The sequence below is a fragment of the Castor canadensis genome, chromosome 3, assembly GCF_047511655.1.
Source record: "Castor canadensis chromosome 3, mCasCan1.hap1v2, whole genome shotgun sequence".
Lineage (NCBI taxonomy): Eukaryota > Metazoa > Chordata > Mammalia > Rodentia > Castoridae > Castor > Castor canadensis.
The window spans coordinates 7,979,758-7,997,353 of NC_133388.1; the positions used below are offsets into that span (position 1 = coordinate 7,979,758).

At 39.5% G+C, this 17,596-nt stretch overlaps 1 protein-coding gene across 5 annotated transcripts in view; it reads right to left on the reverse strand.

Moving 5' to 3' along the window:
* Tecpr2 (tectonin beta-propeller repeat containing 2) overlaps nucleotides 1-17,596 on the reverse strand; it is an 85,765-nt gene that overhangs the window by 56,821 nt on the left and 11,348 nt on the right. For all 5 annotated transcript variants that reach the window (XM_074067121.1, XM_074067123.1, XM_074067122.1 and 2 more), the window contains 2 exons: nucleotides 2,308-2,436; nucleotides 1,735-1,866 (listed from right to left, as the gene is read on the reverse strand). In XM_074067121.1, the coding sequence (XP_073923222.1) occupies nucleotides 1,735-1,866; nucleotides 2,308-2,436 (261 nt within the window). The remainder of the gene's footprint in view (nucleotides 1-1,734; nucleotides 1,867-2,307; nucleotides 2,437-17,596) is intronic.

Sequence of the window (17,596 nt, forward strand, 5' to 3'; positions counted from 1 at the left end):
GAGGCAGGAGGATCACAACGTTGAAGTTAGGTTGGACTACATGGGACAGTCTGTCTCAAAACAAAACAAAAAAATCCTGCTTCTGTAAGTCACTCTTCTCTTGAAGCAGTTTCATCAATTGTTTAAGAAACATTGCTGCAAAATTATAAACTCTTTGAGGGGTCAGAGGGAACAGTGGTCAGTTACTATTAAAATTTACACACAATAAAATTTACCATTTTAGGTTTTTGACATGAATTTTGACAAATTTGTAGTTGTGTAACTACTACTATCAAGATGGACAAATTTCCATTCCCCCCAAACATTTCAAGGAATCAGGAAGGATAGTAGCTTCTTTCCTAAGTAGTAGCCATGAGAACAGGAGAATGGAAAAGGTGAGTTCGCTCTGATTTGAACATTGCACAATGGATACATGTTGAAACATCACATGAGAACCCATAAATGAGCAATTTTTATGTGTTATTCAGTTAAAAATTAAAAAAAAATAAAGTGAATGTCCCAGCATGCCAACTCTGTAGTCACAGAAGATGGAGCTTATAAAACACTGGAAAGAAAAAATGCTCACCATCTCTAGCAATAAAGGAAATGCAAATTAAAACCACGCTAAGATTCCACCTCACCCCTGTTAGAATAGCCATCATCAGCAACACCACCAACAACAGGTGTTGGCGAGGATGAGGGGAAAAAGGAACCCTCTTACACTGTTGGTGGGAATGTAGACTAGTACAACCACTCTGGAAAAAAATTTGGAGGCTACTTAAAAAGCTGGACATCGATCTACCATTTGATCCAGCAATACCACTCTTGGGGATATACCCAAAAGACTATTACTCCAGAGGCACCTGCACATCCATGTTTGTTGCGGCACTATTCACAATAGCCAAGTTATGGAAACAGCCAAGATGCCCCACCACTGATGAATGGATTAAGAAAATGTGGTATCTATACACAATGGAATTTTATGCAGCCATGAAGAAGAACGAAATGTTATCATTCGCTGGTAAATGGATGGAATTGGAGAACATCATTCTGAGTGAGGTTAGCCTGGCCCAAAAGACCAAAAATCGTATGTTCTCCCTCATATGTGGACATTAGATCAAGGGCAAACACAACAAGGGGATTGGACTATGAGCACATGATAAAAGCGAGAGCACACAAGGGAGGGGTGAGGATAGGTAAGACACCTAAAAAACTAGCTAGCATTTGTTGCCCTTAACGCAGAGAAACTAAAGCAGATACCTTAAAGCAACTGAGGCCAATAGGAAAAGGGGAACAGGTACTAGAGAAAAGGTTAGATCAAAAAGAATTAACCTAGAAGGTAACACCCACGCACAGGAAATCAATGTGAGTCAATGCCCTGTATAGCTAACCTTATCTCAACCAGCAAAAACCCTTGTTCCTTCCTATTATTGCTTATACTCTCTCTACAACAAAATTAGAAATAAGGGCAAAATAGTTTCTGCTGGGTATTGGTGGGGGGAGAGGGAGGGGGTGGGGGCAGAGGGGAGAAATGAACCAAGCCTTGTATGCACATATGAATAATAAAAGAAAAATGAAAAATAAAAAATAAATAAAACACTGGAAAAACCAATGAAAGAACAAGTTACAAATAAGTGACATCAGAAAGGAATTATAATCAGGAATACAAGCAAACGAGCTGAAATACAATTATGAGTATAATTATTCTGAATATAAAAGGGCAAGAGCCAACAATATTTCTAAAATTCATGTCACCTGGTCTAGATCCAGAGAAGAATAGACAATTTTCCCTTTGTCATCTCCAGAGAACAGTTTCATTCCATTGGGGCTCCAAGCCAGAGCAGTAATGCTATGTTTGTGAATACCGGTAACATCAAATCTTCGAAGCTATTAGCAAACAATAAAAACACACACAAGGAAAATGATTAATGCTGTGACTTAGGGCTATGTGGCTATCACTCTTATTTATGCACAAAGGTTTCATCTTTTTTTCCACATTCAAAACTCACATAGAAGCAGGTGTGGTGGTACATGCCTGCTAATCCCAGCACACAGGAGGCAAGAAGACCATGAGTTTGAGACCACCCTGGGCTACCCAGCCAGATCCTGTCTTAAAAAAACAGACCTCACAGAGAACACAGGAGAGCATTAGGCAAACATGAAGGCCTTACATGTGCCTTATGCCAAGTGTTCAAGCAGGAATGTGACTGGTTACAACAGCACAGTATTACACTGAGCATACATCTGCTAGGCAGAGGAGGGTTTCTCACTTTTATCCATGAAGAATTTGCCAAGAAGTGAAGAAATGCTAACACAACAAGTTCTTACCTGCTTATTTCTCCCTGGTAATGAAGATACAAGTTGAAAAACTGCAACCCTCCCGGAGGCAGTGCCGGCTGCCACAAGGTCATCGAAGCAGCTCAGCAGCTTCACTGCAGTGATGGATTCCATCCTCCCCTAAGACAGAAGACATCCAAACAAATAAGCCTGTAACCAGATAGGCATGCAGAACATGAAGCAAGGCAGACAGAACCAAAGGAGTGAAAGCTCCACTGGGCTGCAGGCCCCCACTCCCACCCCCGCTGTGTTCCTGATTAGAAACCTATCCAAGTCAGAAAGACAATCAAATCTCTTAAAAACCTCCTTTTCCTTACTAGGATCCTGCCTTTCCTTTCAATTATATTAAAATACACAGGATATAAAATTATATTAACCATTTTAAATGTACTTTTTCCCTGACTAGTTTACTTCATCTAACACCATGTCCTAAAGATTCATGATATATGGCATTTGTCGGCATTTCCTTCATTTTTTAAAGAATGAATAATACTCCATTGTATGTATATACCACGTTCTGCTTATTTGTTCATCTTTTGCTTTTCTATTGTTTTTGTTTTTGAGAGGGTCTCGTTACATAGCCCAGGCTGGCCTCTTTTTCCTCCTGCCTCAGCCTCCCAAGTGCTGTGATTACTGGTGTGTACCACCATGCTCAGCTTTATCTATTCATCTTTGTTTGGAAGTTCTGAGGGTTGAACTCAGGACCTCATGCTTGTTAGGCAGGTGCTTTACTGCTTGAGCCACCGCCCCAGCCCTCTTTGAGTGGGTTTTTTTGTTTTGTTTTGTTTTTTTGAGATTATTTTTGAGTTAGGGTCTTACTTTATGCTTGAGCAGGCCTGGACCACAAGTCTATTTTTGCCTTACTATGTAGCTGGGGATGACAGGCATGTGCCACCAGGCCTAGCCATTGGTTGAGATGGAGTCTTGTGAACTTTTTTGTCCAGGCTAGCCTCAGACCAAGATCCTCCCGTTCTCTGACTTCTGAGTAGCCAGGATTATAGGTGTGAGCCATCATGCTGGCCTCTATTCATCTTTTAATGAAGACTTGAATTGCTTCCCATTTTAACTTGGGATTCCTTGAGATTCCACATGAATTTTACAATGGGTTTTCCTACTTCTACAAACAAAGTGGAATTTTTATCAGTACTGGGGTTTGAACTCAGGTCCTCATGCTTGCTAGGTAGGTACTCTACCATTTCAGCCACTCTGCCAACAAAGTTCCTGAATTTTACAACAGTTGAACTGAACCTGTTGGTAACTGTGAACAGTACAGACATCTTAACAATACTAAGTGTTCCAATCCATGAATGCAGAGTAAATCTCACTTTGATCATGGGGTATAATTCTTTGAACATACTGCTGAATTCAGGATACTAATATTTTGTTAAGGATTTCTGTATCAATGTTCATAGGAATATTAGTGTGTAATGTTCTTTTCTGATGGTATCTTTGTCTCGTTTTCTTATCAGAGTAATTCTGGCCTGGTAGAATGAGTTACAAAGTGTTTCTTCTTTAATTTTTGGAAAAGTTTGAGATGGAATAGTGTTATTTGTTCTTTAAATGTTTGGTTGAAGCCAAACACTGATGAAGCCATCATGTCCCTTTGATTTTTGCCAGGAGACTTCTTTTCTTTTCTTTTTTTGTGGCAGCACTAGGGTTTCAACTCAGGGCCACACGCTTGCTACATAGTGCTCTTACTGCTTGAGCCCCTCCACCAGCCTTTTTTTTGTGTGTGTGTTGAGTTTTTTCAATATAGGGTGTCGAACTATTCACCTGGGCTGGCTTTAAACCACAATCCTCCTAGGATTACAGGCGTGAGACACCAGCTCCCGGCCCATTTGTTATTTTAATTAAGAGTGGTGTTTAATTTCCACAAATTTATCGATTTTCTGTTATTAATTTCTCTTCATCATATTGTGATTGGGATGAAAAGTACTTTGTTTGATATCTCTTTTTAAATTAGAGATACACATTATGTGACCTAATGTAAGTTTATCTTGGAAAATTTCTACAGAAGTTTGATAAGACTGTATGCTATTGTGGTTGGGCAGAGTGTTCTGTACTTGCATAATAGGTCTAGTTAGTTTACTGCATTAAATTTCCTTATTTATCTTCCTTCTAGTTTTTCTATCCATTATTGACAAGGGACATGAAAGTCTCCAGCTATTACTGTGTAACTGCCAGTTGCTCCCTGAAAGTCTGTAATTTTTTGCTTCATGTGTTCTGATGATGTTATTAGACACTTAAATGTTTATAATTGTTATATCTTCCTTCTGTATTAATCTTTTCCTTAATATCAATTTTTTTATTAGGATATATTTATTGTACAGGAGGGATTCATTGTAACAATTCCAAATAGGCTTACATTGAACATTAGTTAGCTATATTGATCTTTATTAGTATTTTTTTCTTTTGCAACTTAAAAAAATTAAAATATTGCTGGGTGCCAGTGGCTCATGCCTGTAAAAGTAGGGCTGGTGGAGTGGCTCAAGGTGAAGGCCCTGAGTTCAAGCCCCAGTAGCGCAAAAACAACCAAAAAAACAAGTTGATCAATGAAGAAATCACAAGATAAGCTGGGTGCTGGTGGCTCACACGTGTAATCCTAGCTACTCAGGAGGCAGAGCCAGTCCAGGGAATTAGTTCAAGAGACCCTATCTCAAAAAAACCCATCTCACACACACACACACACACACACACACACACACAAAAGCCATTTTAAGAGGTAAAGATTTAAAAAAATTTTTTTTTGTAGTACTGGGGTTTGAACTCAGGGTCCACACTTTAAGGCACTCTGCCATCCCTGTTTTGTGTTGGATGTTTTCGAGATAGGGTCTTATGAACTATTTGCCCAGGCTGTCTTCAAACTTGATCCTCCTGATCTCTGCCTTCTGAGTAACTAGTATTACAGGCGTGAGCCACCAGTGTGTAATGTCTTTTCATTCCCCACCTGGAGTTCTCCTTTGAGTACATCTTGCAGTACAGGTCCTTAAGTTTTTTTTTTTCCATTACTGGAGATTGAACTCTGGGCCTAGCAAGAGCTCTACCATTTGAGACACACTTCCGGTTCTCTCCCTCACTTTTGAAGGACAGTTTTGCCAGATATTGAATTCTAAGTTGACAAGTTTGGTTTTCGGGGTTTTTTTAGCACTTCGAATTTATCAGCTCACTGCCCTCTAGCCTCTAAAGTTTCTGTGAAACTTTATCATATTGAAATAAGAAACTTTATCTTATTATCATTATCTTATTGAGATAAGTAATTTTTCTCCTGTTGCTTTCAAGATTCCCTCTTTGACTTTCACTTTTGAAAATTATGTTTTCATGCGGGGGGGGGGGGGGGGGAGGGTCTTTGAGTTCACTGAACCTCTTGAATGCTTATATTCATGTCTTTGTCAAATTTGGGAAGTTTTTAGTCCTTACTTATCCAAATAGTTCCTCTTCCCCTTTCTCCTTCTCTTTTTCCCTTCTATAACTCTCATGATATAAGTCCGTCTGCCTAATAATATCCCGAAAGTTTTCTAAAAACTTTTTTTTTTTTTTGTAAAAGTGGGGTTTGAACTCAGGACCTGCGCTTGTTGAGCGGGTGCTCTTCCACTTGAGCCATACCAGCCCAACTCTTCTTTTTGTACCTTAGACCTGATCATTTCAATTGTCCTATCTTTAAGTTCACAGAGTCTTCTGCCTGCTCAGATCTGCCTTGGAGCCTGTTAGTGAATTTTTTAAATTACTGTATTTCTTACCTCCAGAACTTTTTCCTTTTTTTTTTTTGGCGGTACTGGAGCTTGAATTCAGAGCCTTCACCTTGAGCCACTCTTCCAGCCCTTTTTTATGACGAATATTTTTGAGATAGGGTCTCACGAACTATTTACCCAGGCTGGCTTCGACCCACGATCCTCCTGATGTCTGCCTCCTGAGTAGCTAGGATTACAGGTGTGAGCCACTGGCGCCCAGATAACTTTTTGTTCTTGAGGTTTTTTTTCTTTATTAATATTTACATTTTATTTATACATCATTTTCTTGCCTTTCTCTGTATCTCCCTTTAGGTTTTTTTTTTTTTTTAGCATCTTTAAGACAATTATTTTAAGTCTTTGTGTACTAGGTCCACTACCAGGTCTTTCTTGAGGACAATTCCTGTTGATTTATTGTTTCCCTTTGAATGGGGCATACTTTCCTATTTCTCTGTATGCCTTGTGATTTTTTTCTTTTGTTCTTGAAAACTGAGAAATTGAATCTACTAACATGGTAATTCAGAAAATCAGAATCTTGTTGGGCACTGGTGGCTCACGCCTGTAATCCTAGCTACTCAGGAGGCAGAGATCAGGAGGATCATGGTTCAAAGTCAGTTGGGACAAATAGTTCTCAAGACCCTATCTCAAAAAAACCCATCACAAAAAAAAACAAAAAAACAGGGCTGGTGGAGTGATTCAAGGTGTAGGCCCTGAGTTCAAACCCTAGTACCACAAAAAAAAAAAAAAGAAGAAGAAGAAGAAGAAAATCAGAATCTCGCACTCCCAAGTTTGATTTTTTGTTGTTGTTGCTGGGTTTTTTTGGTATTGTTTTTGAGGCAAGTTCTCACTATGGAGCCCAGGCTGGCCTCAAACTAGTGATCCTCTTGCCCCAGCTTCCCAGATGCTGAGATTACAGGCACATGCACCAATCTGGCTTGTTTGGCTTTTTTGAGATAAGTTGTCGATATTTAGCTCAGGCTAGACTCAAACTCACAATCCAGAATGCTGGGAGAGTTTATTATTATAATTATAATTATAATTATAATATAATTATAATTATATTATTATAATTATAATTATAATATAATTATAATTATATTATTATAATTATTGTAGGCTGTCTCTTTGCCAAAGATCAGCTGGAGGTATAAACTCCAGTCTTCTCAGGTGTTTCCTGAGCCTCCACCTTTGCCTAGGAATTCACAGTCACTTTGTAATTTTTCTCTTACATGCATCTGCTTTTCAATGTCCTAGTCTTTAACATCTAGCTCCTCACAGGGGAAAAGGACTGACATAAATAGAGGACCAGCTCTTTAAATCTCCTGGAAGTCACTTCAGCTGGAGAGGGAGGAAGTGTAACAACAACAGCCATCTACCTTACTGACACATCTCTGTGATCAGAAGTAGACATCAGCAATCAAAATACAGATCCCAAATATTGGAAGACAGGGTATATTTGATCACCCTGGATCCTGGCACAAGCTATGTGAAGATGTTCCAGGAACACACACATAGCTGCTTTCTATAGGAATAGGGATAGGGGAAGGGCACTTTTACTATGCTAAGGACTAAAATGGACCAAATTTAACCACAATTTACCATCCAAGCCTTCCCTAGACATCACAGCCTTAACAGATTCCAGAGTTCAAAAACAGTTACATTAGATTCTGTCAATACAACTGCTGACTGGGAGGGAACCAAATTACTTGTTGCCTCCTACCTCCCAACTTCCTAGAATCTTTTACTTTCTTTCCAGGAGTATAATCTTCAAAATGACAGAATTTTAAAAATGTCATTTCTAATGAAGGAAATGATGATTAATCAAGTAAGAATATACTAAGCCCTTATTAAGAGAGAATTCAGAAGCTTCCGACAAGAGGTATTTTCCAAATAACAAAAACAGAATAAAAAAAAAAGGGTCTGGAGTTAGAAGAGCTGTCCCACAGCCAAGTTCTACTTTACTCTACCTGTCTCGATGTAGACAAGTCACTCAGCCATCATGAAGCAATGCTTGTACATAATCTGTCCCACACATTTGCTGAGAGAATTAATTAGACGATACAGCTGAATGTCATTTATAAATTCATTCCTAGCATATTTTGGTTCTTAAATCAATCAATAATCATATTAAGTAACACATGTTGGTTTATTAAAAAGCATGTGTATAAGCAATGAAAACACAGTATTCAGGCTCCCAGTCCATCTGAGTGATCATTTTTTATTTTGAAATTATCCATCCAGAAAAATTATACAACTCTTTTGACCGTACTAAGCTATATGGCAATATATCCTGTAAGCCATTTTACCTCTGATGTAGCAATTTATATGGTAATCAGTCTGCAAAATACCTAAGAATACCCTCCATGTTCTAGGTTCCAAGTGAGCTGCAGCAGCTATTTAAACTGAAATAGGTTATAGTCCTGGTCCACTGAAGCTTAGCCTTAACAATGAGGCATGTACATGAAAAGCCTACAGCGAGTGGGGGTGGTAATGACAGAGCTAACTTTCATCTGGTACTTTATAGCTTTCAGGGTATTTTCATAGGATACAAATCTATTCAGTGCCAGATCAGGATACAGTTTAAGACACTTGGATCTTAAGTTATAAGAAGGAACAGAGGATCCTAGCTACTCAGAAATCAGGAAGATTGTGTTTTGAAGCCAGCCCAGGCAAATAGTTCAAGAGATCCTATCTTGGAAAAAACCATCACAAAAAAGGGCTGGTGGAGTGGCTCAGGATGTAGGCCCTGAGTTCAAAAGCAGGGCCACAAAAGAAAAGAAAAAAAAAAAAAAAAAAAAAAAAAAGAAGGAAGAGGGATGCTTTGAAGATTTCTCATCTTGCCAGTGTTCTGAGCCAGGGGTTTCTGATAACCATGATTAGGGGCAGGATGGAAGGAGGAAATGTGGTCAAGCAGGAAGACCAGCTTAAATCTGCTACAGTAGTTCAGGCCTTGTAAGGTAAGGGCCTCGTCTAGCAACATGGTAAATGGAATAGGCCACAAAGGCAGTACAACCATGATGACGGGTAGAATGGTGATGGTGATAGCAACAATGAAAACAGCACTGCAGCTCTCCTTCATTGAGTGTTTCCCTGCACTTTATGTGTATTGCTGAATCTGCAAACAACCTAGGAGCATAAGTGCAGTGGTTATCCTCATTTTACAAATGAGGGATTGAGCTCCAGAGAGGCTGAATGCTTTGTGTAAGCGAGTGAGAATCAAGAGTCAGGACTCTCACACAAGGATGACTGTTGGCAGAATCCCTGCCACGCCCCTTGTTCAATGCTTTCTCTGTGAGTGAATCCAAAGAGCTTGTTGATGGATGGCTTGTTAGTGCGTGGAAGAGAATGAAAGGACTCATTATCTGGAGTGAGGTAACATGAGACCGATGGTACTGTTACCAGAATTCACTGGCATTGCTTCGAAGGGGGAAGATAACATAACATATTTTAGATACATAGATTCTAAACATGGTAGCATGAAATTAAAAAGAGAGTATTAAATGGCTTATTAGAGATACTGCCATATCACAGTACAGATTAAAAATGATGTGCAATTTTTTTGAATGAATGGTTTCAAAATTAAAATTATCAGGTAGGCAGGAAGCCCAAGTACCTGTGCGCAGTGCATATGCATGCATTTTCTAATAAACCTATGTGTTAAGAAGAGATCAGGAGGATGGCAGTTTGAGGTCAGCCCAGGAAAAAAGTTAGTGAGACCCTCCCCCCAGTCTCAACAAACAAATTGGACATGGTGGTACACCCATTGAACCTACATGGGAGGCATAGGTAGGAGGGTCACAGTCTGAGCTTGAACCCAGCCAAAAGCCCTATCCAAGAATAACTAAAGCCCAAAAGGGTTGGTGGCATGGCGCAAATGGGACAGCACCTGCCAAGCAAGCAGGAGGCCCTGTGATCAAATCCCAGTACTGACAAAAAATAGATAAATGTCACAGTTCTTGACCTAATAACTCAAATCCCAAGAGCCAGATTACCAATACTGAATCTCAGTTCAGACAGAAACAGCACATGAGGGCTGAGTGCATGGCTCATGTAGCAGGGCACGGTCTCACAAGCACAAGGCACGCAGTTCAAACCCCAGCACCGCCAAAAGGAAAAAGGAAAGAATATGAGGCTTCAAGTTGGCATAACACAAATGTCTAGCTATTCTAAAATATTCTTCTCCAGACACCTAGAAATACTGAATAAGACAGATGAAACATCCTTTTAAACATGTGGCTGAGTTTCTAAGAAAGTAAGGAAAATCCATGAATCCAAAAATAAAGAGGATGTAGTCAAACCAGGAAAGAAACCAGCCCTGGAACCACAGGCTACCCCATGACTATCTGGCAAACACAGAAGGTCTTGGTTTTCCAGGCTGAGGAGAGCTATTGAGGATGAGCCTCAAATCAGAGATGGTAAAAAGTTGGAACCTACTTTGTCTGCAAAAGCCAGAATTCCCGAGGACCAAACCCTAAGTGAAAAAGTAAGATAGGGAAAAATCCTCTGCTGGCAGAGGGAGTTACAAGGAATCTGTCTTATCAAGGGCACTGATTGGAGTGAATAAAATGAACAATCTTTCCTGAGAATCTAGAAACACAAACCTGCCCCATTTGGCCTCACAGTTTGAATTTGCTCTCCCTTTGTATTTCAAGGAAGCTCCACCCAGACAGTTTGAAGAACTTCTATTTTGGTAGCAGCCCAAGGTGCTGGCAGAGACAAACAAACCCATCTGCAGATCACAGTCTTAATTAACCTAGGATCCTCAGAATTCTCATAGGTTAGGATTAGCCAAATCACTCATAATTAGAAGTTACTGTAGGGAAATAGGTCCCATAATAAGAGTCCACTGAAACAAGCAATGACAGCATCAAACAACCCCCAGTAATTACATAGATTGAGTAGACATGGAACATAAAAGAAATACACTTAAAATGTTTTTAAAAAGGGACTGGGATGTAGCTCAGTGGCACAGCGCTTGTCCAGCATGCGCGAGGCCCTGGGTTCGATCCCAGCACCAAAAAAAAAAAAAGACAAAAAAAAGTTTAAAAAAATAAAATAGGAAACTGAAATGTAAACAAAGAACAGATGACTATCAGATATACAGAGAAGCAGAAAAGAATTTAAAATCTCTTGGATGGAATGAACAGCAGTTTTAGTCATAGCTGGAAAAAAAAAGAATTTGAAAATGAGGGGGTTTTTTAATCTCCAGCACCACAAAAAAAGATTTTTTTTAAATTGAACCAATATCATTAAAATGCCCATTTAGAATTGCCATTCATACAAGTCTCCAAGTAGATAGACTTAAATAACATCAAAACAGCCTATTTAAAGATTTGCTGAAGTTCAAAATGAGATTATGCATTTTAGTAGGTTTAAACAGTTAAGTATAGGGACACAAACCAGGGTGCTGCTTTTAAGGGGGGTCTCACAATCACAGAAAAGGAGCAAGACTCATCAACAAATATAAGAGCAGTGCATGAACAACCACGGACAGGTAGGCAATAGGGAGCACATGGTCAGTCTGACAGGTGCAGTAGAGAGGCAGACAGGCAAGGTGCCTTTAGGATGCCAGCTGGCCAAATATGAAGTACCTCTTTTTGGTTGTTGTTGAGATGAGATCTATGTTGCCCAAGCTATCTAGAACTCCTGAGATCAAGTGATCCTTCTACATCAGCCTCCCAAGTGCTAGGATTACAGGCTTGTACCACAATGCCCAGTAGTTTCTGGTCAAACCACTGTCATGTTATCAGACCTGTAGGGTCCCACCACCAGAATCACTTGTGGCACAGAGCCAGCCAGGTCAGGGGTCACAGCTCTCTTGGGGTCTCCCCAGCACAGGCACTCTAGCCTAATACTTCGTTTTCCCAAGGGCCACACAGACTATCCCCTCTCTTCCTTCTGCCATACTGTCTTTGTTCTCTGATGTGGGGACAGTTCATATTCTGGCCTCACATTCTATTATCTCTCTCTCTTTTTTTTTTTTGCAGTACTGGGACTTGAACTAAGGGTCTACACCTTGAGCCACTCCACCAAGACTTTTTGTGCTAGGTGTTTTCTTTTCTTTTTTTTTTTTTAATTTTTATTTTATTCATATGTGCATACAATGTTTGGGTCATTTCTCCCCCCGCTCCCTCCCTTACCCCCCCTTACCCCTCGCTACCTGGCAGAAACTATTGTTCCCTTTTCTCTAATTTTGTTGAAGAGAGAGTATAAGCAATAATAGGAAGGACGAAGGGTTTTTGCTAATTGAGATAAGGATAGCTATACAGGGAGGTGACATGCATTGATTTCCTGTACATGTGTGTTAGGGTGTTTTCGACATAGGGTCTCACGAACTATTTCCCCTGGCTGGCTTGGAACCATGATCCTCCTGATCTCTACCTCCTGAGTATTTAGGATTACAGGGTGAGCCACCTGTCCAGCTACATTCTGTTATCTCTTTAATGTGACTTTGCCCATCTTAGATCTTATCTATTGTGGGTTTAACTCTCCTATTTCCCTCATTTCCAACTCCCTAGGGGTGTGTGTTGTTGCCCTGTGGTAACAAGGAAACGTCCTCAAACAGAAATTCAGTAATTAAAAATTTTAAGGAAGTCTTTTGATCTGAAAGGTGACAGGACAAACACCTCAGCACTGTGCTGGCATCAGCTACCTTCTTAGGCACCTTGGCAGGCCACTTTTTCCTTTATACACAGGACAAAGCCACATCAGAAAAAAGTGCTCTTTGTGAGCAGATTCCTGGGAACTGTGAAGTCTGACAAAGCTTTCTTTATGAGCTTCTTTTGGTGGGCCAAGGCTTAACCTTCAGCAGAAACTCCTAGCATACCAAGTAACTAGTAGATCTGAAATACTGAAGAATTCACAGTGGATACTGGTGGCTCACACCTGTAATCCTAGCTACTCAGGAGGCAGAGATCAGGAGGATCTTGGTTCAAAGCCAGCCTGGGCAAATAGTTTGTGAGATCCTATCTTGAAAAACTCATCACCAAAAAAGGGCAGGTAGAGTGGCTCAAAGTGTAGGCCCTGAGTTCAAATCCCAGTACCACAAAAAAGTAAGAATTCATAGGAACTGTTTCATTATGTTCTTCTTTACTAACAAAAACCAAACTGTTAATGAACTGAATTACACAAAGGCATATGCTCTTCTGAAATAACTTTAACTGCACAGCTAAATGGAGTTGGGAATGTTGCCTGAGTTGAAGGAAGGAGCCTAGACCTAAGACTCATTCACTAGAAGGTCTTAAAGAAAATGAGAAGAGGCAAATTACCCATAAAAGAAAACAAAGAGACTGCCGCCACAAGTTTCAGCAGTTGACTGGGCATAATCCTTTTCTTTCTTTTTTGGGAGGTGCTAGGATTGAACTGAGGGCCTCATACATGCAAATGCCCTGCTACTGGTCTATCCCAGCCCCTAATGATTTTAAACTGCTGACAAAATAACCACAGGAAATAAGGCAGAAATCCACTTTCATTTTTCTTCCTCTATTCATATCCAGTTGTCCCATGATACTTATTGGGAAATATTTTGTAGTACAGGTTGAACATCTCTAATTCAAAAACCAAAAAGCCAATGTGGTGCCCAAGAAGTTTTGGATTTCGGAGCAAAGCATTTGATTTTTTTTTTTTTTTTTTGGTGTTTTTTATTTGTGTGTGTGTGTGGCATTTGAACTCAGGGCCTCATACTTGCTCTACTACTTGAGCCACTCCAACCCTGATTTTACATTTTCAGATTAGGGATGCTCAACCAGAAAAATCTATAAAAATATTCCAAAGTCTGAAAAAAAATCAGAAATCTGAAACACTAAGGGTCCTAAATATTTCAGAGGGTTCTTCAACCTACATTACCTTTGTCATCTGACTTCTCTGTTCTGGTCCAACAATCTGCTTATCTGTTCTCATGCTAACACTACACTGCCACAATTACTAACTCTTTATATATACTTCTCCCATCAGGTCCTTTTCACCAGGATCTTGACCATTTTACCCATTACAATTTCATATACATTGTAAAATCAGCTTCCCAATTGCCATTTAATAAAAACTGTTGGGCTGAGCGCCAGGGGCTCACGCCTAAAATCCTAGCTACTCAGGAGGCAGAGATCAGGAGAATCACAGTTCAAAGCCAGCCTGGGCAAACAGTGAGATCTTATCTCAAAAAATTGGGCTGGTAGAGTGGCTCAAGTTGAAAGCCCTGAGTTCAAGCCCCAGTACCACAAAAAACAACAACAAAAACTGCTGGAATTAAATTGAATGTGGGTCATTTAGGAAGAATGAACATGTAATAAAATGGATTTTTTACTGTAACTGCTAAAAATATTTGAAACTAAATTTGTGGCAACCAAGGAATTGAAGCAGTTCATGTTAAGAAGGCCATGTGAAGCCGGATATGTAAGTATCACAGGCTCCCAGTCACAAGATCTAGGGTTACTTCCACAGGGAGAGATAAGATAAGATAAAAACTCTCATTTCTGCCTCAGTTTAGAAAATAAACCAGCTGAAGCCAATGAGACATTCATAACCTTCCAAAGCATGATTCTTCTGACTGGATAACATCCCAACCATGTGCTCAGGCTCAAGACTACACTTCCTTCCCGAGGAATACTCCATCCCAGACAAATCAGCATGGCTGCTCACTCTCATTGGTTATTTGTTCAAATCTCACCTACTCTGCCAGACCTTCCTTGGACCTCCTATTAAACCACAGTCACACCAGCCACTGGTGGCTCATGCCTATGTTCCTAGCTACTTAGGAGGCAGAGGTTCAAAGCCAGCCCTGGCAAATAGTTCCTGAGACTCTATATGGAAAAACACCATCACAAAAAAGGGCTGGTGGAGTGGCTTAAGGTGTAGGCCCTGAGTTTAAGCCCAGTACTACAAAAAAAAAAAACATACTCCTCTTGGCACTGCTTAGCCCCTTCTCTGATTTATTTTCCCCTCAGCATGTCCCCCACCTTGTTTGTTTGCTTTTTTGTTCCCACATCTAGTTGAATTCCTTCTCAGATTTCTCCCCATAGTTCTAAGCTTCACAGGGCCAAGACTGCGTATTCTGCTTTTTACTGCAGTTCTAGGATCTGACATGAGCTGAGCATATACTGAGCACTCCATAAACACTTGCTGAATGAACAAGCCTGGAGACAGGACAGCCATGAAAGCTAGCACTCCACCATCAGGTACCGTGCTGTGGTCAGTACATAACTCATGTGGTTAGGCCTCAAGGCAAATGCGTGAAATTTCAACTGAATCCTAAGAAAAGATATATTTGGTTTCAAAACAGAAAATTAGAAACTCAGGTGAAGTTATCATTTTTGGCTGTGCTTACATGTGTCCCAGTCATGTATTTAACAAGTTTATAACATCTTGTACTTGCTATTTATGCCTTGCAACACTTTTGTAGTGCCTTTTAGCAGTTGCTAGGAAGAATTTCTTACTTCCATCTGCCCTCTCCCACTAACTTCTGTGGGAAAGAGAAAAAAAAAAAAAGCATTTCTAAAAACACTATTCTTAAAAGTACATACCAGACTGTATTTACCACATTAAAGGTCTGCTTTCTTCTTCAGGAACATACTTCATTTAAAAACATCTTTCATCCATGGATTTATTAGAAGATAACTAACTTTGTATTTTTCATTTAAAAATACATTTTTAAAGGTCCCTCAAGAAAGCACCATAAAATCTTAGGTTTTCCCAAAACTAAATTATTTGATACATCTTTCAATTTTCATTTGGAAGTTTCAAAGAGACTGTGAATCTGGTTTCTATGATTCTCTAAATCCTGAGGTGTGAATGGAAGACATAATGGCCAGGCAACCAGACAAATGGTTTGGAGCAAGAATCCTACAGTTAATCTGTGGCACCTGAAGTTCTTGTTTTCACAGAACCATAAGGGCTCAAATTCAGGGCAAGCACTCTACCACTGAGCTTCACCTCTAACCCTGTTTGTCAAACAAGGGGATTGTACTGAACGATCTCAAGATGATGAAAATGACAATAACCACATAAAGATTTGACTCATCTCTAGGCTCACACTGTGGCAATCAAATCTTTGTGTTGTTGTGTTTGTACAAGCAACAAATGAATATATTCTTTTTTTTTTTTTTTTTTGGTGGTGGTACTGGAGTCTGAACTCAGGGCCTCAAGCTTATTAGGCATGCATTCTACCTCTTGAGCTACTCCACCCGTAATTTTTTGTTTTAAGTATTTTTGAGATAGGGTTTCAAGAACTATTTGCCAGGAGCTGGCTTGCACCTGGTCTCTGCCTCCTAAATTTTGGGATTACAGGTGTAAGCCACCAGTGCCTGGACTGGAATGGATTTTTTACAGGTTTTTCTTTTAGTTTCTTGTCAGTTACTTCCATCTTAGAAGTTAAAAACGACATCTCTTTTCAGTGACTTTTTTGTTTCTTTGATTAATAATTTATTTTAAATTCTAACATTTGTAGAATTTTAATGTTATATGATTTCTTATTTTAGAATGACTTTTTAAATACCAATGTCATGTTCCAAAAACAATATATTAAAACTTGAAAAAAATAATTTAGGTAAAAGTTACATATCAATGTCCCTGAGTTAAGAATAACTATGCTGGGTGCTGGAGGTTCACGCCTGTAAATCATTCCAGCTGCTCAGGAGACAGAGAGCAGGAGGATCATGGTTCAAAGCCAGCCTGAGCAAATAATCCACAAGACCCTATCTTGAAAAACCCATCACAAAAAAGGGCTGGTGAAGTGTTCTAGGTGTAGGCCCTGAGTTCACACCCCAGTACCACAAAACAAAACAAAACAAAACTAAAGTCTCACTGGAGTAACCTTTTTCTTTTTTTCCCTCTGGGGCTTTTATTCTTTGGCTTATACTTTAATCTTCTTGTCTTATCACCTTTATTCAATTGCAGTGCCAGGTAATGGGGCTATTCAAGCTCTTCCCTCCCTTTTTCTTTATTTTTATTAGCATGTTATTGTTGTACTGCGAGTATATTGTGACATTTACAAAAATGTTTACAGTATGACTTGACATGTTTAGATCATTTGCATCTAATGTCACTACTGATATGCTTACTTTTAGGACTATAATTTTTTAAAAATGGTTTTTTTGGGTGGGACTTCGGTTTGAACTTGGGGCTCGGTGCTTGCAAAGAAGGTGCTCTACTACTTGACGCATACCTCCTAGGTCTATCATTTTATTTGTTTTCTGTTTCTCCTATTTTTCCTTTTTCTGTTCCTCCTTCCTGCTTTCCTGAGTTGTTGAAACATTTTTAAAATTTCATTTTGATGTATCTATTGTGAATTTTACCATACCTCATTGCATAGGGTTTTTGGTTTTTAGTGGTTGCTCTAGAGATACAATACATATATACACTAGAGTAGTAGAATGGATGCTTAGCCTGCATGAGGCCCTGGGTTCAATTCTACTTTTTCTCTGTTTGTTTGTTTTGGCAGAATAAGTACTTTCAATTGTCAAATATATCTTAAAGAACTCAATAGGAGAAAAATAGTCTACTGTATTTATCCAAGGATGTACTATTGTTTTCCTTTTGATCCTGATGTTGAGTTCCCAGTCTGA